The 24,118-nt window shown below is 39.5% G+C and overlaps 1 protein-coding gene across 1 annotated transcript in view; it reads right to left on the bottom strand.

The window, feature by feature from the left end:
- TECPR2 (tectonin beta-propeller repeat containing 2) overlaps positions 1 to 24,118 on the bottom strand; it is a 47,114-nt gene that overhangs the window by 9,221 nt on the left and 13,775 nt on the right. The window contains exons 10-17 of the mRNA XM_086613967.1: positions 23,304 to 23,487; positions 22,828 to 23,001; positions 20,430 to 20,610; positions 18,814 to 18,955; positions 17,256 to 17,496; positions 16,381 to 16,470; positions 15,303 to 15,536; positions 11,459 to 11,607 (exon numbers count right to left, since the gene is read on the bottom strand). Of these exons, the coding sequence (XP_086470093.1) occupies positions 11,459 to 11,607; positions 15,303 to 15,536; positions 16,381 to 16,470; positions 17,256 to 17,496; positions 18,814 to 18,955; positions 20,430 to 20,610; positions 22,828 to 23,001; positions 23,304 to 23,487 (1,395 nt within the window). The remainder of the gene's footprint in view (positions 1 to 11,458; positions 11,608 to 15,302; positions 15,537 to 16,380; positions 16,471 to 17,255; positions 17,497 to 18,813; positions 18,956 to 20,429; positions 20,611 to 22,827; positions 23,002 to 23,303; positions 23,488 to 24,118) is intronic.

Below are 24,118 nucleotides of genomic sequence, written 5' to 3'. Positions count from 1 at the left end.
ACCCTTCCCCTCACTTTCTGGCTTTAGTGGATAAACAGACAAGGCCTTAGGTGGTTATCTTGTCTATGGCTAGCACAATCGGGAAGAAAAGGCAAAGCCAAGGAGTCAATGCCGTGACCTGTCCTTTGTCGACTCTAAATTTTTTATTCCAAGGGTTTTTCTTGCAGAAACACGGGCATCAAAATCTAGAAAAGGTCATACCAAACCCATGTGACTATTCAACGTGATGAAGTTCAACCGAACTGTAAAATACTTTCAAAATATTTAGTACAACTGTTCCTTCCAAGCAACTATGAAGAGTAATTAAAATTTAATGCAATAACTTTAAAGACCATACAAACTAAGGGCTACTCAGGTTTGCCCAAAGGTCTTCTGGTCACACTGTCTTACACCTAACATTATCAACTATAGTGTAGGAGATAAGCTGCCTGTCTGTAATCACAGCCAGGTACACTCTGTCTGTAATCACTACAGTTATTTTTAATAATATACTGCAAAATTGAACTATTAGGACAAGAACAACTAAGCTTTTACAGAAACATATGTTAAGTAGATGCTACGTGCAACAATTCCCCATGAAACAGAACATAATTTAGCTAGCACGAGGTAATAAAAACCTTGTAATAAGCAAAGCTCTGAGTAACCAAGGTGGTTTTTTGTTTTGTTTTGTTTTTTACAAACATACCTTTAACGAGCACCAGTAAAACACCTTCTCCTGCAGGCTACGCCAGTAAAGTGCACCTCTCTAGTTTTTGAAACTTAAATACCTTACCAAGGAAGGCAAAACATTTTTGTAAGGTAAATACACCCATGCATTTTTAATTTCAGCCTCAGCTCTGCTTTGCTATGACAATTTTAAATAGTTATTAAAATGTTGTTTTTTCTGCCATTTTGCTTTTTAATGTTTGTCCATGATGTTTAACACGTTTGTGATGAAAATGCCACACACCTTTGATAGTAACAGAAACTCCCATTTCCTTACTGCACTGCTTTATGAACAAATGCATATAACCTTTATTTGTTACAATTCATTTACATAAACAGAAGGGAGGGGGAATCCAAAATACCTATGAAAGAAAACCCCTTGAACTCAGGGAAGGGATAGAAAAGAAAAATAATTAAAAAAAATAAATGTTGACCAATTCTGAAAAGTTACAATCTGTCAGGATGCAAAATACATCCTGTAAGCCACAGGAACACTGGAAACGCACTCAGATTGTAACACTTACTACTCATCTAGTAGCATTCATCCAGTGCTAAAGCTTGGGATTAAGTACTGTCCCAGGTAAAGTGTGAACCCCAAATAGAAGGCTATGCGATGTGTTACATTACTGCATAAAAATAATAGTACTCCAGGGGTCAGGGATCAGAAATGAAGTCACTGCCTCCCAGACAGATGATCCATTTACTAGGCTATATATAGCAGACAGGGTCTTCCTACAGACCAGAATATTTGGCAGTTCTGTAGGAAGGGCCATCCAAGCAGAAGAGAAGCCCTCCAGTTTCCTGGGAAGGCAACTGACTGCTAGGCTGGTCTGCAAAGAGAGGTCCTCAGCATCTCGTCTGATTACAACACAATCATAAAATAGGGATAGTAACATACCATGGGAAAGGGCCTCCAAGCTCCTAATTCAAGGTCCAAGAGTCTGATAGGCCCACCAGTTATCCCAGGGTGCCTCCTCACTCTGTGCAGACTTGTTGGCTCACTGAAGCTCTCTGCACTGACCATACACTCTGAGTTCAGCACCCACCTTCGCTGTCCCAATTTATTTCACAAAAAGCTAAGCCCGTCAACCGGATCCAGCCCCCCACAGCTTTTAAAATTAAGCAAACTGAAATTCAGTCACACAAAAAACAACAATAAAACCTGCTCTAACCAGAATTCAAAAATCCAGATGTAGCTTTAATGAAAATGAAACAAAACAAAACAAAAAATCCTTAAACCTCTTAGTTTATACTAGCACAAATAATTTTTTATGACTGTCTCTCAAAATCACTTCTCAAGGACTCCTATTTATTAAATACTTCAGGCATTTCACTACCTGCAAGCACATGAACAGTTCCACTGAAACGAAGACATATGCTTGCTAAATCACGATGCATATCCTTTACACATTAATTTTTACGTCATTAAATTTTATTTTAAAATAGAATAATTCTGAAAAAGCTCTCAAATCTCAACAATGATAACTGTAGTTACTTTATTTACCCAACTGAATGTTAAGTATATTTCTTAATCTCTGAAAAATAATGAAATATATCATTCCGTGTTAGCTAACCAAAATACGCACACATTGGAAGAGCGCAGACGTGAAGATGCTTCTAGTACTGAACAAATGAAGGTATGAAAACAGAAGGTTCTCCTTCCCACGGTTTTTGTTTTCAGTGTAAGCTAGTCTTGTCAAAAAGCAAACATACCACCTTAAGATCATATTTCAAAAGGATACGGAAGGATCGTCTACTCAGTTTTCTGGGTGTTGCTCATTTTGTGCACTTTTTGTGATCTGAAACTCCTGGTGCTGATAATAATTGCTATCTAATGCGACAGGCCACACGCGCACTTTTCTGAACACGGCGATAGCAATGCCTTAAAACAAATATCAGAAGGCTAAAACTCCCAAGCAGAAAAATACAGTGAAATATAGTGACAGCAGTTTTCTTAACTAGCAACAAAAAGGAAGATAAGCACTGAACTGAGCAATGGAATCAACATGAGGCAACTTCAGTAAAAACGCAGGAATTACATTTTTCAGTATCTAAAGCGCCTTTTATGTAACTTGTGATTTCTTAAGAAAGGCTTGCCTGTGAAAAATAGTACACATTTAAATTTAAACATTATGGCATTCTGAATCGGCTAAACAAAATACACTGCAGCAGGAGCTTTGATCTCCTATGCTTATTTGCAATCCACCTCAATACAGCTACTCTGATTACTACCAAAGCTTTTCTCTACATCATCTTGAAAAGTGCAGTCCTCCAGGAAAATCCTCTCCCTAGTAATGTCTTCAGGAGGCCCCACACGAGTAAAGATACATGGAACAATAGACTCCCTAGTCTTGGTCTATAGATAATCAAAATGCTTAATGAGTGTATGACCTTCCCAACCTAAGCAGAACTGATCTAATAAAAGATACTTCCTCTGCGTCTTGTCTTAGTACTCCAAAGTAGAACTCACAGCAACTCAGAAAGATACCTGTGCAACAGCTGGGTAATGCAAGCTGGTCTGTGCTAGCGAAAACAATCAGACTTGAAAAGAACAGTCATGTGGATTACACACTAGAAAGAACAGTTTTCCATGGCAAGTACTTTCAAATGTGGCATGGATGATTCTGAAGTAAAAGTTATGAAGCATTTTCAAGAGAAAAATCCCCCTCCCCCCCCTCCAAATATCCAATCCTTGAAGATTATTTCAAACAAACCCTTCCTACATTTCAGCTTTGATTTTGGCACCTATGAAAAAATATCTAATGGCAAAATCTGATTTTGAAGAGTGCTTACCACTTCCTCCTATAAGTACCACTTAACACAAAACTGGCCTTAATAACAACAAAAGACTCAGTGAAAAATGCAAAGGCAAGGCAGACGGCAGAGGAAGAAAGATTTGCATGAAGAGTTCTGTAAGATAAGCAGATTTTATTCGAAGAGAGGAAAGGAAACAAAGATCATGACAACTATTTCTAACAAGTCACCACTTGGCACTTGGAGCTAACCTCCTTACACTGAAAGTGGATTAAGAGAAAGGAAGGTATTGAAAAGAAATTAAATCTAGCGTGTTTTGATTTTGCAGAATCACAGAGAAATTTGCTAAATTTCGAATTATACTTTTAACTACCATTTGCTTGGTACTTTTAACAATTTTTGAATGACAATGAAAGTGTGAACAGCCTTAAATTTTTGTGTTTTTAAGAAAAAAAAAAAAGCTCCTCCTAGATCAGTAAGAATTTCTCTTATTTATTATATCAAGCTTAAAACATAAAGAGACAATTACTAGGTTGTTTATGGGAAGAGTAGCAAATCAGAAGTTTCTCTAACCTGAAATGCACATACTGCAAGATATCGTTTTATAGAAACATGGAGTCATAGAATGGTTAGGGTTGGAAGGGACCTCAAAGATCATCTAGTTCCAATCCCCCTGCCACGGGCAGGGACACCCTCTGCTACACCAGGTTGCCCAAAGCCTCATCCAACCTGGCCTTGAACACTTCCAGGGATGGGGCAGCCACAACTTCCCTGGGCAACCTGTTCCAGTGCCTCACCACCCTCAGAGTGAAAAATTTCTTCCTTGAATCTAATCTAAATCTGCCCTCTTTCAATGTAAATCCATTCCCCCTTGTCTTATCACTACACGCCCTTGTAAAAAGTCCCTCTCCAGCTTTCCTGTAGGCCCCCTTTAAGTACTGGAAGACTGCAATAAGATCACCCCGGAGCCTTCTCTTCTCCAGGCTGAACAACCCCAACTCTCTCAGCCTGTCTTCATAGGAGAGGTGCTCCAGCCCTTGGATCATCTTTGTGGCCCTCCTCTGGACTCACTCAGATGCTAGGAAGTGATCAAAGGATCAACAAAAGCTTTATGCAGTAGCCAAATAGCAAACACCTCCTTTAACAAAGCCTTTACTCCAGCTTAGGACAAGCTATGTAGATATTTAAACAAACCTCTCAATTTAATAAAATGGCTTTTTCAAGCCTATTCTCTATGAAATTTGGTTATGAAAGAGCGAAGAGTAGCAATTAAGCAAATGGCAATTAGTAAAACGTTTAATCTATTTTTAGAATAAGACTGATTGTTTACAAGCAATAGATGGTATGTCACTCATTCCAAATTCTTGTCCTCATCTTTGTTTCCCTTAATCCTCTTAAATAAAGTTCTGCTTATCTGATAGATCCCTTAATGTAAACCTGAGAAGGTGGTTTTTAAGGCCAGTTTTTAAGTAGTGCTTGTAGGAAGTGAGCGTTTCTCAAGATCAAATATGGTCTCTGCATCTTCCTCAGAAGGTGCCAAAAATCAAAGCTGAAATGTTGAAAGAATTCTTTTCAAACAACTATTCAACTTCTGGGGACCTTTTAAAGCAGTTCGATAATTTTTAACTTTTGATCAACTTCTACTCCATAATCACCCAAGTAGTCTTACTGACTATATTAATTTCATATTTGATTTTTAATTATCATTTATTTAGGCCAGAATTCTGCAAAGCATTAAATCTTCACAAATACACATGCACACACATGTAGAAACATACTCTATAGTATCTACAGAAATAATACTTAAACCTCCTGTTCTTTATTTTTCAAATTAAATTTAATGTATATTGAGACATGCTACAGCAGATAATAGTTTTATCCTGTATATTAACAGTAGAATGAAAAATATTTCCTATTTCCTGGACTAAAATAATTTCATCAAAGAATTTTGATCAGCTTTGTCAATGTCCTTAAAGCAGCTTCCAAAAAGCTGCTTAACTACATGATTATTTTGACTTTTAAGCCTGCAGAACAGAATGGATGAAGCACAGAAAACATCTACACATAAAAACTACTACTGCTCAAGAATGAGTAGGTTATCAACCACTTCTGAAGAGTTAGATAAAATCAAGAAGAGGGAGGACAGAGAACATAAACCGTTATTTTTCATCTCAAGAGGTGCCGCACTTGGGTGTTTCAAAGGGAAGAGTAACAAATGAGAATTGTTTTAGTCTAGATTTTAAAAAAATGCAGCATCACAGAGCAAAGACTGAAGGACTGAAAGGGGGACAAGGGTCTTTGCTCCTGAGCTAGCAGGGCTCACTGACAGGGCTTTAAACTAGACTGAAGGGAGAGGAGGAGAATATCAGCTTTGCCCATGAGAAGCTGAGAGCACCTGAAGAGCAGCACCAAGGAATTCCAGCCACTCCACCCAGTGAGTCACCTTCAACAGGGCCCAGCTTAAATGCCTCTACACAAACAGGCAGCATGGGGAATAAACAAGAGGAGTTAGAGACATGCGCATGCCTGCAGGGCTGTGATCTTATTGGCATCATGGGGTCCTGGTGGGATGAAACCTGTGTCTGGAGTGTTGGAAAGGAAGGATACAGGCTGTTTAGGAAGGACAGGCAGGGGAGACAAGGAGGAGGTGTCACCCTCTATATCAATGACCAGCTGGAGTGCATGGAGCTCTGCCTGGGGATGGATGAGGAGCTGACCAAGAGCTTATGTAGCAGGATTAAAGGGAGGGCAGCCACAGGTGATGTTATAGTGAAGGTCTGATACAGGCCACCTGACCAGGAAGACCAAGTGGATGAGGCCCTTGATAGACAAATCATAGAATTACAGAATGGTTTGGGTTGGAAGGGACCTCAAAGATCATCTAGTTCCAAACCCCCCTCCATGGGCAGGGACACACTCCACTACACCAGGTTGCCCAAAGCCTCATCCAACTTGGCCTTGAACATTTCCAGGGTTGGGGCATCTACAACTTCTCTGGGCAATCTGTTCCAGTGCCTCACCACCCTCAGAGTGAAAATTTTTTTTCTTATATCCAAGAGGAGCAGCCTCACATTCACAAGCCTTGGTCCTCAAGGGGGGACTTCAACCACCCTGATATCTGTTGGAGGGACAACAGAGCAGGGAAGAAGCAATCCAGGAGGTTCCTGAAATGTGTTGATAACTTCTTTCTCCAAGTGGCAGAGGAGCCAATGAGGAGAGGTGCTTGTTCTCACCAACAAGTAGGAGCTGGTGGGGAATGCAAAGATCAAGGGCAGCCTTGGCTGTACTGACCACAAAATGGTGGAGTTCAAGATCCTGAGGGCAGCGAGGACAGCACATAGGAAGCTCACTACCCTGGCATTCAGGAGAACAGACTTTGGCCTCTTCAGGCATCTGCTTGGTAGAGGATGATGGGATAAAGCCCTGGAGAAAAGAGGGGCCTAAGAAAGCTGGTCAATATTCAAGGATCACCTTCTCCAAGCTCAAGACTGATGCATGTCAACAAAGAGAATGTCAGGCAGAAACACCAGGAGGCCTGCATGGATGAACAAGAAGCTCCTGGACAAACTCAAACACAAAAAAGAAGCCCACAGCGGGTGGAAGCAAGGACAAGTAGCCTGGGAGGAATACAGAGACATTGTCTGAGCAACCAGGGATCAGGTTAGGAAAGCTAAAGCCCTAACAGTTAAATCTGGCCAGAGACATCAAGGGCAACAAGAAAAACTTCTATAGATATGTCAGTGATAAAAGGAAGACTTAAGGAAAATGTGGGCCCTCTCCAGAAAGATACGGGAGACCTGGTTACTCGCAATATGGAGAAGGCTGAGGTACTCAATGACTTTTTTGCTTCAGTCTTCACTGGCAAGTGCTCCAGCTACACAGCCCAAGTTGCACAAGACAAAGGCAAGGACTGGGAAAATGAAGAACTGCCCACTATAGGAGAAGATCAGGTTTGAGACCATCTAAAGAACCTGAAGGTGCACAAGTCCATGGGACCTGATAAGACGCATCTGCGGGTCCACAGGGAACTGGTGGATGAAGTTGCTAAGCCACTATCCATCATATTTGAGAAGTCATGGCAGTCCAGTCAAGTTCCCACCGACTGGAAAAGGGGAAACATAGTCTCCAGTTTTAAAAAGGGAAAAAAAGAAAAACCAAGAGAACTACAGGCCAGTCAGTCTCACCTCTGTGCCTGGCAAGATCATGGAACAGATCATCCTGGAAATTGTGTGAAGGCAAGCATGTGATTGGTGACAGTCAACACGGCTTCACTAAGGGCAAATCCTGTCTGACAAATCTGGTGGCCTTCTATGATGAGGTTACAGCGTTGGTGGATAAAGGAAGAACAACTGACAAGGGAAGAGAAACTGACATTATCTACCTAAACTTGTCCAAAGCATTTAGCACTGTCCCGCATGACACTTTTGTCTCTAAATTAGAGAGACATGGATTTGATGGATGAACCGCTCGGTGGATAAGGAATTGGGATTGTCACACTCAAAGAGTTGTGGTCAACAGTTCAATGTCCACGTGGAGGCCAGTGACGAGTGGTGTTCCTCAGGGGTCAGTACTGGGGCCAGTGCTATTTAACATCTTTGTCAGTAACACGGACACTGGGATTGAGTGCACCCTCAGCAAGTTTGCTCCTAACACCAAGCTGTGTGGTGTGGATGACACGCTGGAGGGAAGGGATGCCATCCAGAGGGACCTCGACAGGCTGGAGAGGTGGGCCTGTGAGAACCTCAGAAAGTTCAACAAGGCCAACTGCAAGGTCTTGCACTTGGGTTGAGGCAGTCTGAAGCACAAATACAGGCTGGGCGGAGAATGGGTTGAGAGCAGCCCTGAGGAAAAGGACTTGGGAATGCTGGTTGGTGAGAAGCTCAACATGAGCTGGCAATGTGCACTGGCAGCCCAGAAAGCCAACTGTGTCCTGGGCTGCATCCAAAGAAGTGTGGCCAGTGGATCGAGGGAGGTGATTCTGCCCCTCTACTCTGCTCTTGTGAGACCCCACCTGGAATACTGTGTTCAGCTCTGGAGTCCCCAGCAGAAGAAGGACATGGACCTGTTGGAGCGGGTCCAGGGGAGGGCCACAAAGATGATCTGAGGGCTGGAGCACCTCTCCTATGAAGACAGGCTGAGAGAGTTGGGGTTGTTCAGCCTGAAGAAGAGAGGACTCGACTCCAGGGAGGCCTTCTAGCAGCCTTCCAGTACCTAAATGGGACATACAAGAAAGCTGAAGAGGGGCTTTTTACAAGGGCGTGTAGTGATAAGACAAGGGGTAATGGCTTTAAACTGAAAGAGGGGAGATTTTGATTAGATTCAAGGAAGAAATTTTTCACTGTGAGAGTGGTGAAGCACTGGAACAGGTTGCCCCGTGAAGTTGTAGATGCCCCAACCCTGGAAGTGTTCAAGGCCAGGTTGGATGAGGCTTTGAGCAACTTGGTATAGTGGAGGGTGTCCCTGCACATGGCAGGTGGGTTGGAAGTAGATGATTTTTGAGGTCCCTTCCAACCCAAACCATTCTATGACTTCATGATTCTATGAACTTAAGTTACATTCACTGATTTTTACATCAGTAAAATATAATCAAAGCTATTGTCTCTAAATACCTTTGTGACGTCATGCAAAAATGGATGCCATGCAATAGCAGCATTCCTTTAACAAGAAGTGACATCATAAAAGCAGAGTCTGTAGCTGGTCACGAGCTGCTCATGAGTCATAAGATCTGGGATATGACAAGCCTTATAGGATATGACAAGCCTTATTGGCTCTGACATTTACTATGGAATTAAATATCCATAGTTGGTTTTAAATTATGGTATTTGAGAATGCTTCTGTACTTACCGCAAGTGAAAGGCAATTTTGATTTCCTTCTTCAAACAGAAAATGACTAAATCATTCACAAATACTTCTTACATTATTTCTGTTGTTCTGAAGATAAAGTGATGCGGCATGAAGTGTGTCAATTCAATTAAGGGACAGATAACAACAAGGTGCTGCTAATAAGCAAATACTGTTCACAGAATACTCCACTTTTCAGCCATCATCTATTTATTATCCAAACACTAAGCTAGCATTTGGAAATCATTTTAAAGTTCACATATTTTCTTATTTTGCATTAAGCCTTTGTAAAAGAATGAATGACTGCTCCTTCAGTACTTTAATGACTTGTTTTAACATGCTGGAATTGTCTAAAAACGAACACATAACCCATGAATTTTCATCGTCTCTACAAGCAAGGTTTGGATTTTTGCCCTTTTATATTGAGTCATTAAATTTGCAATGTCAGGTGTTCAACAGTTTAATCTACTTCAATGGAGGAGTAGAGAATGCACTTGGTACAGACAGAACAGTATCGATGTAGAGAAATAGGTTTTTGGGCTATTTTCCTGGATATGTAAATCTTTGATAAGAAGATACTACATAAGTTTAATTCGCTGTCTCTTGGCAAACTCAGTTAAAGTGGAACACATCCTGGAATGCGATTTCCCCCTTTTTTAAGAATACTAGCCTTATGGAAGGCATCATCACTGATATCTTCAGTCTCCTCTTCCTGCTGCCCTACCTTGTTAGCAGCAAAAAAAAATTGTCTCTTACAGATTACATTGGAAAGACCCAGTCGCAGTACACCAAGAACAAGCAGTATAATCCAGTCCTTGTTGCAAGTGATACTGGTACTTATTTATCAGTCTGTTCTGCTACTCTGCAAAACAAGGTGCCATTTCTCCAGGTCTGACTGACCACATCCCCAGCACAGAACAACAAGTCTAACTAGTGCTGTGCTAACTGATGGGATGCAAATATGCAGTTTCGTCTCCCTGATTCCCTGCCCTTCTTTGCTGTTACACCTGGATATTCACAAGAGCTATTAACTGGCTGATGAGAGAAGCAGAACTAAAAGCGAATGATGTAAGAAACAAATAAACTATTGCAACTCCACTGCCAGAGATTTACTTTTATTTCTTAATACGTCCTTTCAAAAGCACCACGCATTTCAAAATCTTCAAGAGAAATTCCGTAACATTATAAAATGTAAATCAAATACACAAACACATCCAGTGCTACTATGCTTGATCAGCAAACACTTCAAGTGATTTGGTGCCAAAGAGCAAAGAATGAAATCAGTAGTCAGAGGTCAGCTCCATTACAGCAGTCCCAACCCACGAGACAGAAATTACACCCATTTCACAGTTTAACTTGCAAAGTACTAGAGCAGCAATGAAGGGAAGCACTAATGTTTAAAGAGAGATTAAAAAAGAAACCAGACACTAGAGAAACATATTTTGTCCATTCTCTATATTCAGAAAATATGCTCTCAGGGTACTTTAGGAGGCTTCTTTCCACTCTGATCCTCCCAGTGGGCAGGCAGAAAGGATATAAAGTTTGCCCGTTCCAGGAACAAGCAATACGAGCTGCAATTGTATTGCGCGCTTACTAGCCACTGAATGATAAGGAAGATCCCTAAATCCAGGCACAGCACCCTGGCAAGCATCTCAGACTCGTAAGGGTGAGGATAAAGGAAGAGGAAGGCAGGCACTGAAGCAGAGCCTACCCGCACCCTCTGCTTTGTGCTGTTTAGCAGCCCAGCCTCTTGGCCAGCATATAGCAGATATTCACTGTAAGGTTCAAGGCTGCGTTCTACTACGTGCCTACAAAGCTGCTGTGTTATGAGAAGAGTGAACTTTCATTAAGGATAGAAAAGAAAACTAAACCTTCCACTTTTGGGGAAAAAAAAAGTTATTTGTAACAATTAGATGAATTTGGGATGACTTATGGCAATACGGCAGAATATTTAGAGCACATTATACAGACTCTGAGGGTTTGGTTTTTTTTTTTTTTTTGAGAGAGAAATCCTGTAGAATTCAAACATGTGAGACCAAGTTTTAAGCTACACATTTAAAATCTGGCTCTTATTGTTTTCCAGGAGTGTTAAAATTATTCTTTTCAAGTGCATAGAGCTAAACTACTGGGTTACAAATAAATGTAATCAACATTCTACCTGTATAGGTGGCTCAATCATTATCCACGCAGGAAGCATCAAACTTGGGTTAAGGGGCTGAGTTCCTACACGGAAATAAACGCCACCACTGGTGTCACAGGCCCAAACATGCTGATTTCCACAGGTCAAGCTGATCAGCTTTACAGCACCTAACAACAAAGAGACTATTAGCAACCTGGCATTTTCCTTTCAAATCCAGCTAATAATGAGAACTCTCATTTAGACTTGCTTGTAATAAACTAGCTTTAAACACAGTCACATAAAAATGATTAAAATTTAATACAACTTATGAGAGAAAAAAAAATCACTGGATACAATGAATAAAACCAACGGATACAATGAATAAAACGAACAGGTAGTGAGTGTGAGGTATTTCTTTTAAATCTAAAAATAAAGGTTTTAGTCATAGGATACTGCAATTTCTAAAGCACACTAAAATATGCTATTAAAATAATCCAACTCAAGCAAGGAAACATTTTGTGACAAATGTTATCAGTGCCCAGACAAACTTTCACATGACCTAATGTGAACTTTTCTCTGCAGCTGGCTGCGCTTGTAGACTTCTAAAGGTGTTGATCTGTTAATACATTCAGCAATGAACATTCCTAATGCTACCGGCACTTTGAAAATATGAGAGCGTACAGATTATGTGTTTCAGGGCTAACATACCAGTGTCACTTCTGCAAACAGAGGGGCTGATTTTCAAATGGATTTAATAGTCAACAGCGTACATATTTGTTACATCTCAAAAGTGCAGCAGTGTTTTAACCTTGTGTAAGTCAGCATAATGAAAACAAAGCTGTCAAATAAGCATGTTTTGGATATTTTTTTCGGGGGGGGGGGCGGGGAGTTGCATATCCAATTGCATCCATCAATTGAGGTATTAGAAGTTTGCAAATGTAGTAGAGAAGCATATCGGGTATTTTAGACTAAAACGAACTGCTAGTTTACTGTCAACTACTACCCTCTCACATTCATTTTAAAATAGCCATGTGATATAAAATACATAATATTTGATTTATGTTTTTTTCCTCCCAGCGTTGGGACAGCACAATGCTAAGTAATGGAAACCATGTTCTACAGAAAGAGGGACCCAATCAGTACGGATATACTACAGAAGGAATGCTCTGGTCAGACTCCAAACTAAAGACTCTAAAAATAGGCCTTGCTGGTGGATTGAACATGCCAGCACTGCTTGGGATATCCCATTCTTGGTAACAGTTCTCCCTTCAGCGATGTGAAATCTGGCAACAAATCCTTGTGAAGTGCATCATACACAGCGTTCCTTAGAGTGGTGCAATTTTATCCCGCAGAGTGCAAGTTTAAAGCACTTATTTCTGCAGCAGGCAATATACCTGACGTTAAGGCTTGCTGGGGGGAAAGAACAGGGAATAATAGGACTACACAGCTTTATCTTTTAGTTACCTGTAATAGTAAACAGATCATCTCATTAAACGAGACTATATAACTTTCTGAATCATAGGAGTTAGAATTAGTTCATCTCACCTCAAAACTTCCTTTAATCATGCAGCTTTGTATTAAAAACAAATGACAAAACTATACACAAAACTTGTACAGCTCAGGATAAGAACACCTAGAAAAACTTTCTTTTGCAGGCAGGGGCTTGACACTCAGCTACAAAGTCAAAATCTTAGTTAAACATCATTATTGCTTCTAACAAAGTATGGCTCAAAGTAGTGGCTTTGTCATATGATGTCTCAGCTGTTGAAATGTTCTGATCCAAACAAGCATCAGAGCATTCAAACATGGAGTCACATATCACCCACTCAGCATAGCTGGTATTACTTACGTCTACAGTACAATTTGATATTAAAAAATGCAGCCCTTATGTAAACGTTTTGGGGGTTCTCCCTCCTCCTGCTTACTGTTTTTATCTTAGGAGTAGGTCACGCTAACCACATTCATCTGCTGTTTAGAGAAAGTAGCATGATTCAGAGGCATTGTTTATTGTTAAAATCTAAAGGTCATTCTACTGTGTTTAGAAACCCTGATACTGATAGCGGAACCCTAATCAAAATAGTTTACTAGATACTACTCCCAGAACATAGTGTAAAGGCAAGAGGAAGATACTACCAACATAATATGAATATTTCAACATTAATGCTGGTAACCCCATCACTTCCATACAGAATTCCAAATTGCATTTTACAGCAACTTGCTTTCCTCTTCCTCACACCACTCCCTCCCTCCCACCAAATTACAATCCTAATGTTTCAGGAGTAAACTTGAACATACACTTGAACAGTAACAATAGTTCTATTTCTTCAGCCCCATTAGAGCAAATAAAGGCTCTCAGATTATAACCATGGATATGCACTATCTTGCCAGCAGCGATCTATGACATGCATTTAATTGAAGGAAAAACATCTAAAACATTTTCGCACTTAAGTACTAACCCACTGTGACAGGTAAAGTGGAGTGTTTGAATTATTTCTTGACCCTGGATTTCTGCAATATCACCCCTGAGTACCATGAAGCTAACAGCTGTAAGGGCTGAACTTCTAAACTGTGAAAGTTCACAAGCCAGATATTACAGTCAGCTAGCACCAATTACACTGATTTCTTTTATGAAGGCTTTCAGATTTTCAGACAATAGCAAGAAGTTACTTATTATTTCAGTTAAACAGTTATTATCTAAACTGCTGGAAAGCAACAGTATCTCGAGACAAGTTCCAAACTCTACTAAGCAACATGAGAAGAGCGTGGACAAACCTATCCTGTAGGTCAGTGAAGGTAAAGGGCATCAAGCAGTGCTTAAACTATGGAATGATTAGTGATTTGGAATCAATTCATGAGGTGTTGAAAGCCTAGTGTATAACTGTCAAACAAATTCTTTTTAAAAGATGCATTTTAAAAAGTTTTCCACGAAGTACTACAAATTGTATACTAAAATTGTACGTGAGGCTTCAAGTCTGCCAGCTGTGTCTGCCTCTCCTTAACCCTGTAGTTAAAACTGTCTGTTCTCAGATCAGTCATGCACATTGCCATTAAAAATGGAAAAATTGCAAAACAGTTGAATTATTTTTTAAATGGTGCAAAAATGGTGCATAGTCTCAATTTCTTTTATCTTCTCTTGAAACAGGAATGCAGGTTAGCATGAAGATAAGAATGTTCTAACAGTCAGACTATCAAAGAAATAAATCTAATTAGAATATTACTGATGAAGCTGACAAGTGGCCTGATTACCCCTGAGCCAAACTGGGAGGGTATTTTAATGATCACGACATGGTCAACAACCTTGGTCTTAAGCCTAACCAAATAAAAAAGCAGTTAATCAGCAGCACGTTCTTAACTTTATGCTGAATCCTTAGATTAGGGCAAACCTGAACATAAGAGCGTTATCAGCTGCGTTACTTATGGATGATGCAACTCCTGGAGCTTAATTTTTCCTTGACAGGATCTTAATGAAGCTTCTACCAGTCTGTTAACATGTTTAACCACAAAATTCAGGGCCTTGTGTATGGAACTGCCCAGGACCACACGATTATGGTGGTCTTGTACTGTAGTGCAAGCACTAGACTAGTTAAAGTTACATCTGCACAGCACTGTGTCAGGCCGAGCTGTCGTCTCAGACTCACAAACTGTAAGAAGGTATAAAGGATCTTGCAAACAGTAAACATGCTGTCTCCAGCAAAAGGCCAAATGAAACATTCTTTGAAAGCCATAGTTGCTCCTGTACAGACCTCTACAGTGAGGTCCATCATTGTAAGGTACTATTTAAACCAGTACATGTAATATTCCATATCAGTAAACCAAAAGATACTTCTGAAGGAAAATATTGACCGCCTGCTAAGAGACAGTCTAGTCAATAAAAATGTCATACCTAGTTGGGAGAGATCCAGTTTTGTCCAATGCATGCCTGTTGGACAGCTGGATGAAAGTGTCCTGATAAATATCTGTCCAAGACTATCCAAGCCCCAAATGGCATCCTGGCAGGCAGAGTAGTGCACCATTTCAGCCTCCGGTGGCAGCTGCACCGTAGAAGGACGAAAGTGAGGATTCTGATCACTGACACAAAACAGATCCTTGTTGCTCTGGCACAACCACAGAAAGCTTCCTATGGAAAGGACGTTTCTGTTATTAAAATCATTCCTAATCCACTCTGATAAAGTTTACGCATCTGCTTCTTCTGAAAAAAACGATCACTACGTTTGAAGACAAAACTAAAACTTCTTGGCTATGTTCACAAGGTAAGGTTTTGAAGTACAAATACGCATCCCAAGCCTTTTTTTAGGCACCTAAATACTCTCGCTCTCAAATCAACTAAGTAGTAAGTGATCTCATTTGAAGAATCATCTCGTTTAGAGAAACTAATGGAGAGAAAACATACACAAAAGTGCCCTTCCCTTTATTCTTTTACTCTTCTATAGCCCTGACAATTGCCTTTGAAAAACAGCTTTTTTTTTCAGCTCTAAATCACACATTTTTGCCAATAAAGCTAGTGTACCTAGATAATGCCAACTATTGTAACTAGCAGTTTAATTCCTTAGCATGGTCCCACTTCTATCACTAAAATGTGCAATTTTACAGACATAACTGCACTGACAGGAAATGCACTTGGTTAGTACAGACATTCCAGCAAAGCATACTCCCAAATTTCATATTACAAATTCTGGTAATTCATGATGCAGCACTTTAGGAAGTTACTGCTCCTGAAGGACTACCCATTTCTGTTGGATGCCAGTCACACCAAAGATAGCAGAGTAAATTATACGCATTATTTTTTTAATCTCCAGTAGTTTTACAGACACACTTCCACCTTACTTCAAATACTTTAGGTCCCTACATGCAGAAAAGGTACCCAAAATCTGAAGTAATTCAGGATACTTAATCACTTACACCATCAATTACACTCTATTTAAAAATCAGGTATTATATGCCTGTGTTGTTGACTCACTAACCTTCTTTAGATGAAGCTGTGGAAGCCAACACAAAAATCCATTTTGTGGCAGAAGCAGTACCACGAGGCACAATATTATTCCAGTAAGTGCCTAGAAAGAAATAATGGAGTGGTATTAGTATCAAACTTAATTTTCTATTAAATTTGTTATTATTTAAAATGTTATAATTCTAAAGAAATTCTATTGCAATTCATTAATAAATATCATCGAGACAAGATTTTCTATGTAAATCTTTCAAGAAACTACTAGAGGGGAAGAAAACCTCCTACTGACACATATGTACACGTATGCACTGACACATGCAGAAAAGTGGGAATGCAGAAAAGAGGAAGGGAGAAGATGAATGGTTTTCAATACGAGACCAATTTGGTGCTAAGGTTAAACAGACTATGTTCTACGTCTATTCTTAGTGTTTACCTGATCAAAGAAGTGTACTAAATCAAAATTCTATTTTGAGAAACACAGCAAGAAAAATAAATAAAGCAATTCCTCTGCTATCACTGTAAAACCATAACATTACTGTTTTGCCTAGTCACACCAATCATGAACCAGACTCCGTTGTGCTACAGCAGGTACGATAGCTTAAGATTGCCTTCGTACCCCAGAGAAGAGACAAGCGTATGTACTAAAAGGAGTAACGTGCGCAGTTTACTTGTGGCCAATGAATTTTCCATGAAAAATATTTCCCTTTAAATGGGAAAGTATTTAAGACCAAACACTAAGGAATCGTTTCATTTAATTTTTAAACATGGCATTGTTTGTTAAAGCTGCCCTGACTCAGCACAATAATTTTTGTGGTGACAGAACTGTAGTTAGCTACTTCCTCCTACTTGTCTTTCTTAACTTAAAAATATGAGATGTATAAGCACACCAACCTATTAAATTCCCCTTTGCCACATGGAATTCATTTTTGCCTGAAGAGATCCAGACTCCACTGCCGTTAACTCCAAGGAGGCTGGGTTGACACTGAAGCTGCTGTGACCAAAATGCCATTCGAAGCTTATCGGCCACCTTCTCCACAGGTGCCTGAGCTGCTGTTGCCACTGTATGAGTTGCCTGGATTATTGTCTGGAACAGGCTGCACTGGTCAAACACTACATAATCAGTGATGCTTACCTGGAACAAAAAGCAGGTTCCTGATAATTAGTTAAGCTTTTGGGTGACCTGCAGAATGTTTCATCAGAAGCACCTTTTTGTGTGTGTGCTTTATGTACAGGAAATCTACCAAGAGTTTAGAAACCTTCAAAGTGCAGGAAGAGAAAAATAAAAATGGCACATTTTGAGTAAGTGTCTTGATAATAAACCAGAATCAATATTAAACATTAGCTTACAACTCCTTCCTACCCAACAATCCACTTTGAATTCTGCACTTCAAGAAAGCCCTTTGTTTTGGAACGACTCTTCTCTCCCCCTAAAAACATGCTGAACTCCGCAAGCTAAGAAGTGAATTTTCAGTTTCCCAAAGGAAGAGAGAAACTTACATAGTGTAGCGATTTAAATCGCATCACAAAACTTGTATGTAATACTCCTTTACACCAACCTCATGAGTATTTGAATTCATAAGGCAGGAGGAGGTCTAAATAAGCAATTGCCCAAGTTCTGTCATGGACAACTAGGTTGGCAACACTCTGGGATACTCCTAGAAAGGCAGGAAACACTTAAAAGCACAAAAAGAAAAGCAGTTTGCCAATAACCTCAAAGCCAAGCTATTCATAACGCCCATATGCAAGAAGAGAATATATATGCACATAAACTGAAATTCTTTTAACACAGACATGTCGACATTTTCTGTGTAACTGCTTTTGTACCCCCTTCTCCCCTGCATCTATCTCTGCAAAAAATAAGAAAAGCTGGGGAAAACAAAGAGTCGGGAATTCTAAATCAATACCAGGGAGTAGTTGCAGCACCTTTGTTTTTACCCACGTGATCTGTGACTGAAGCAAGTAGCCCCACATGGTTCAAAGAAAAATCAACTAAATGGAAAAACATGTAATAATAAGCAACCTTGCAAAAATGCTTTTATTTATTACATCTAGCTAAGGAAAAGGAAGGGTACTGGAAAACAAGAGAAGAGACTGCATTCAGCAGCCAAACTTGGACGCTGTGCCTAAACAGCATGTCCTATTGCAACTGTTAAGATGCCAAGCTACATGCACCACCGATACGAACCGGTAAAGCGTTTCTTATGTTCTTGAAAACTGCTGTGATGCTGCTCTGGATGACCATGGGATATTTTTTTTTCCCCTTTTTTATAGCAGACATGAAAAGGGATTTCAGCCATAGCCACACTGCTGTCTTAATATACTGAATGAAGAGTGCTATAATATATCGAACAATTAATCAAATTTTATCTTAGAATCTCGTGGGAAAACAATGCAAATAATAAACTGAAGATAAAAAGCTAAACTGAAAGCAAAATAAAAAAATGCCTACTTGCCACCAATGGTTATCATCTCCTTGTGGTTTCTTTGAAACTATACCAGTTCTGAACCACAGATTTCCATGGATATCCAAAGCCCATAATGTCTGTTGATCTCCAAGGGTTATGCACACTGGTTCCAAAGCTTGCATTTCACTGGAAATGCAAACAAGGAAAAAAAAAAAATTAAAAAACTTACTTCAAGTTTACGCTTATGGTATTTTAAGGAAGCTGTTACAATGCTAACAGCAGTTGAAAATGATCAAACTCAGTGTGGCCAAGCTCAAAACCACATTTGATTTTAAATTTTCACAGTTATTAGTTATTCAGTAATTCAAATTTTATTAGTTTGCATAAGCAGAAACATTCAACAACAAAAAAATGACTCCTTCAAAGATCACTCGAGATTTGAAACTTGGATACATAACAATAAAACTAAACAAAAAGCTAATTTGTTCACTAAATAAAGAAATAAAGACCTGTGTTCTTTTAAGTTTTCGATAAAGCAGCTTCATAAATGTATCTCCTCCAACTTCTTTGACCTATTGAGAACAATACTAGCAGTTCAGGGGCCATAAATAGAAAACTTCAACCTACCTATACGGTAAAGATAAATGTTGAGATTAGGACTACAAGTTCCCTGTATAAGTGAACAATTTTCAAGCTCAGAAAGTCAACAGGATCAGGTAATCATATCAGACATTTAAAAGATAGTCAACAATGCTATTTCTTTCAGAGAACCTTTCTCAATAATTTAAGAACAAATATGGATTGCTTTCTGCAATTTTAATACAAAGCCCAAAAACATTAAGCATACCTAAGGCATAGGTCAAGCAGACATTTTCATTAAATAAACTAAGTGAAGTACATGCAAATTTCAGATTTGAACAAGACACTGAGTATTTCCTCAGACTTTTCCAAGAGCCAGACACCAGGTTGAGAGCTAACACGAGTTAAAGCTTCACAACAGGGTATTCAGTAGAAGATAAAATCATATGATGACAAGAACTGGAATTTCTGCCTGTACTTGCTTCATGTTGATGTCACAAGAGAGACTATATTCTGGATTCTCAAAGCCAGCAGTAAACACTCAGTGCTTTTAACTTTATCACAAACTCATAAGATCAACTACAAAGCTAAATACCAATTACCCAGAATATTTATAAAAATCTGTGACTGGGAAGCGGAAAAGTATTATCCAGGTGTGTGGATAACCAAGAAAATGCTGAGATTTAATCTCAGAAAAAAATCACTCAAATATCTGGAGAGCTTATTAAAGCCATTATGCCAAAGATTAAAGAAATAGTATTTAATCAAAAGTGTCATACTGACAGACATTATAAAGATCTTTTTAAAATTGTTCTCACTTTCTTAAGCTCGTTTTAACCGCGTTACCACTTCCGTCTATGGCAATTTCTTTCATTACACAGCAGTCATTCAACAGACAGAAAAACAGCAGTTACTCTGAATATGGCTGAACAAAGACTCAAGGACATATGTGTGTATATACATACGCACATGCGAGCTCAGGTTACACTTTTTCAAATATCAAGGAGTTCCAGCACTGAAAACAATTATTTGTGTCATTCTGGTTAGGAATGGTTATGAATTGTCCCACCAGTGTCGTTACCTGACAATATCACTCTTCCATTGTTCTCCTTCAGGACAAAAGCTGTGTACCCCCTCCCGGTATAGCAGGGCCCGTTGCTCACTCAATGCCCACACAACATTATTTCTGGATGTAACCTGCGACAGTGGACAAGGGCAGTCAACCCTTACTGCTCGGGCACAAGGACGATCCACACTCAGGCCTAGAAATCAAAAAAGGAGGATTGCTTTATAAACTTCGGGGTTTTTTCTAACTAAAAAAAAAAGAGACAAAGCTACCCAACAAAAGAAAATAAGGAAGGGAATGTGCCTGACATGCTAACACTTTCCATTTGATCACTATTTCCTTGATTGACTATTTTTTCTATAAATTATTAATCATTTCCTCTAATATAGCTGAATTTATATTTTAAGAAATAAAACACTGTGTATCCTTCAACATCCTGCAGAGTGCACAAGTCCTGTCCTGTCATTTCTGTTCCTTTTCTCCCTCTAGTGTCAGTATCAGGAATCTCCACTTGTAAAACCTGTATTAAGACTTCGCAGAAGCATCAAAGAAAGAGCCCGAAGAACTTCTGCCCAAAGCATGCCAGGGAGACAGGCAACCCGATCTGAACTGCGGCAGCAGAGCACTTAAGAAGAGCATGCCACAGCGTGTAGTACTGAATGCAGGACAGAAGTAGTTTGCACACTTTTATACCTATAATCCAGAGGAACTTGTCTTCTTCATAATTACACTGAAGCTTGATTTACACAGCTGCACGTGAAACACTTCAAGAGACACACGTTTTGCTTAATCTTAACCATGCTGCCAAAGCAAGCAGGAACAGACTCATCTGTATGATATTCTAAAATAACAAGAAGAATGCTCATCTCCAAACCTCTGAGCGCACACTTTTGTTACAAAGTTAGACAGGACAGTGGAGGGAATTAAAAGATCTTGGAGAAACAACTAGCACTGGTCACCTCACATTAACAAGACAGATACATTGAGAATTTCTTTCTGGTATTGAAGAAATTTAGAAGCCTCAGAACGGCAGAATGTAAGCTGATGCAATCAAACCAATCTCTTACAGGGAAAAAAAATATTGATTCAAACCTCCACAGAGCCCTGTGTGATTGGCATCAGAAGTTCACTCTTTATCACCACTATCCATGTCTGTTGGCAATACACATGTGACCTTGGGCAGGCCACTTGATTTCTCTGTAACTACTACATTTAAAGAAAATAGTTTAAGAGTAGAGTACCTTTGAAACAATGCTGTGTATTTAAACAGTTTTCTTAATAATGAAGAATTTCTATATTGTGCTACAGCAATTCAATCTACAAAAGAAATTACAAGAGTACCAGAATTTAATGGAAGATAAACAAGAATTTTGATAGCCACTCAGCAAGACACACTGAAGCAAGACAACGCTTCAGTTTTTCCCTTACCCACTCCTCCTCATACTTCTGTAGTAATTCCTTCATCAGGTCATTTGTAACTTTTCCTTACCAACTCAGCTCTCTGTGCAAAGGCCACATGTCCAAGAGTCCTTGATACTCTTTTCCCTTAATTCTAAAACTTAGAGCTCCATCCTTCATCCTAGCTCCTTGTATTTAGCCTGAATACTGTTTGCATAACACCTTCCAAACGCATCCTCTTCTGTTCACCGAAGCAGATAAAACTACGGCCACGACTTCAGAGTTGCCACTGCACTATCCCTTTTTCTGGTTCTTGCCTCGTTCGCATCCAGTGAGAAGGCAGCTGTAAAGACTGCTGCTCCACAGCCCATTTCTTTCCTTGACTGGCTTTGCTTTCTGTATCACACAAAAAACATACCATTTGTCTATAATTTCAAAGCACTTTATCATCTTCTGTCTCAGAATACCTTCCTTTCATTTCCAAGTGGTAACTCTTACCTCCAACAGATCTGTGCTTTTCAAAACACACAGCTTCTACCTTCCCCTACTCTGCCCTCCATACCTGAAATTCTTCTGAACAGCCACACACCACCTCATCATCTTTCAAAGTCCTTAAAACTTTGTTAAAATCCTTAAAGCAAGAAAAGAAAACCCTCTTAAGGCTCAGTTGTTTCAGTGCACCATACCCTTTTCAAGGCAAGGATATTATTTCAGTATTTTCTGCAATCCTTTTCCATTTATCTGCATCCACCCCATATCCTTCTAATGTCATAAATTCTCTATACTGTATGTGCTCCATTTGGCACACAAAAAAATAAGCAGCCATGAACTGGCTTTTCCAGTCTCATAATTACACAGAATCTCACAACTGTTTCCAACCATTTCTCAAGATAGATGGGCTTCCCTATGTCAGGGCTGTGGATAAAAGTTTAAAATAAATTGCAATCATTCCAGAGATTGAACTCTAATAATCTAGCCCGCAAAAATTCAAAGAGCTTGCAATTAATTCAGGTACCTGTTTGCAGATACAGATCTCCGTTTGTTCTGATAATCCAGGCGGTGTCATCACTTAAAGCTACAAATACAGCCTGAGGTAAAGCCTCATACCAGTGGCGTTTTCCTTTTATAGTTACTTTTCCGCAAGCAAATGCTTTGTTAGTCTTCTGTTCAATCTTCCAGAGAAGAGCCCCTGTACAAGGAGTTAGAAGAGAACATAATATCACTTAGCAATTACTTTAACAGAGACAGCTGACTTGTCCTACCTACACCTGAACTAATCAAACAAGTTTCTGGAAGTACTGTATCAAAAGAAATTAAATTCCCTATGTGGAAATTACATATGAACTGAACTGTATCTGTAATCTCAGAAAGACACCAAGTTTCACCTAATTAAATAATAGCCATTACTAAAAAATAAGAAAGCAAAGAAAATGCCCAAGTCTGTGCAAGTTTTATATTTAGGAGGCTACAGTGAAGCAGAAGCCAACCAACCTGAGGGGGAAACTGCCACCTGCTGAACACCATCTTCAAACTTCTGCCACCGCAGCCCCGCTGCGGGAAGGGCGCTGCAGTACAGGCTGCCTCTGTAGTCCAGGCACCAAATATACTTTTCTGAGACAACCAGGCTCAGGATGCCGTAGCCAGGGCCAGAGTACCCCATCCAGCTCTCTGCAAACTAAAAACTGCAGAGTCAGGACAGTGTCAGGTGCCTTCACACTGCACAAGACAATGGCTATATAAGCATAATCAGTTCCCATATTTTGATCTAAAAAAGCTAAAAACTTAAGATTCTTAACTACTTTAATCAATGAATAAATTGGCCTTGTGTAAATAAATATCTGTCAGTGTTCTCTAAGATAAAATGTACTGTGAAATAAGACTGCTAGAACAAAAGTTTTGGCAAAAAAAAAAACCAAACAAACCCTCCACACTGTCATCTACCTCCAAAAAATGAAAAATCTCTTATTAATTAAAGAACACACACTTACAGGAAATGGCAGATGCAAAAAGGAATACATAAAAATGTACAATCTGTCTGTAGTCCAGAAAATTATTTATTGTTTATGAAGTGATGAGCAAAGGCAACAAAATAGCTGGAGTTCAGAGGCAGCTAAATATCCAGCTGCAATACTCCCTGTATGGTACAGGAGCCATGTATTGCAGAAATTTGGTTTACAGATTGCTATCATGTTCAATTTTGGTAGCTTGCATGGGCTGAAGCCGAGCACTGCACACATGACACGCAATGTAGGCATCTGTGGAGCTTTTCTAAACATTCCAGGGTCTAAGAATATCATGACCTGAAA

Source organism: Tauraco erythrolophus, chromosome 6, assembly GCF_009769465.1.
Source record: "Tauraco erythrolophus isolate bTauEry1 chromosome 6, bTauEry1.pri, whole genome shotgun sequence".
Classification (NCBI taxonomy): domain Eukaryota; kingdom Metazoa; phylum Chordata; class Aves; order Musophagiformes; family Musophagidae; genus Tauraco; species Tauraco erythrolophus.
This window is presented reverse-complemented; position numbering and strand designations above follow the sequence as displayed.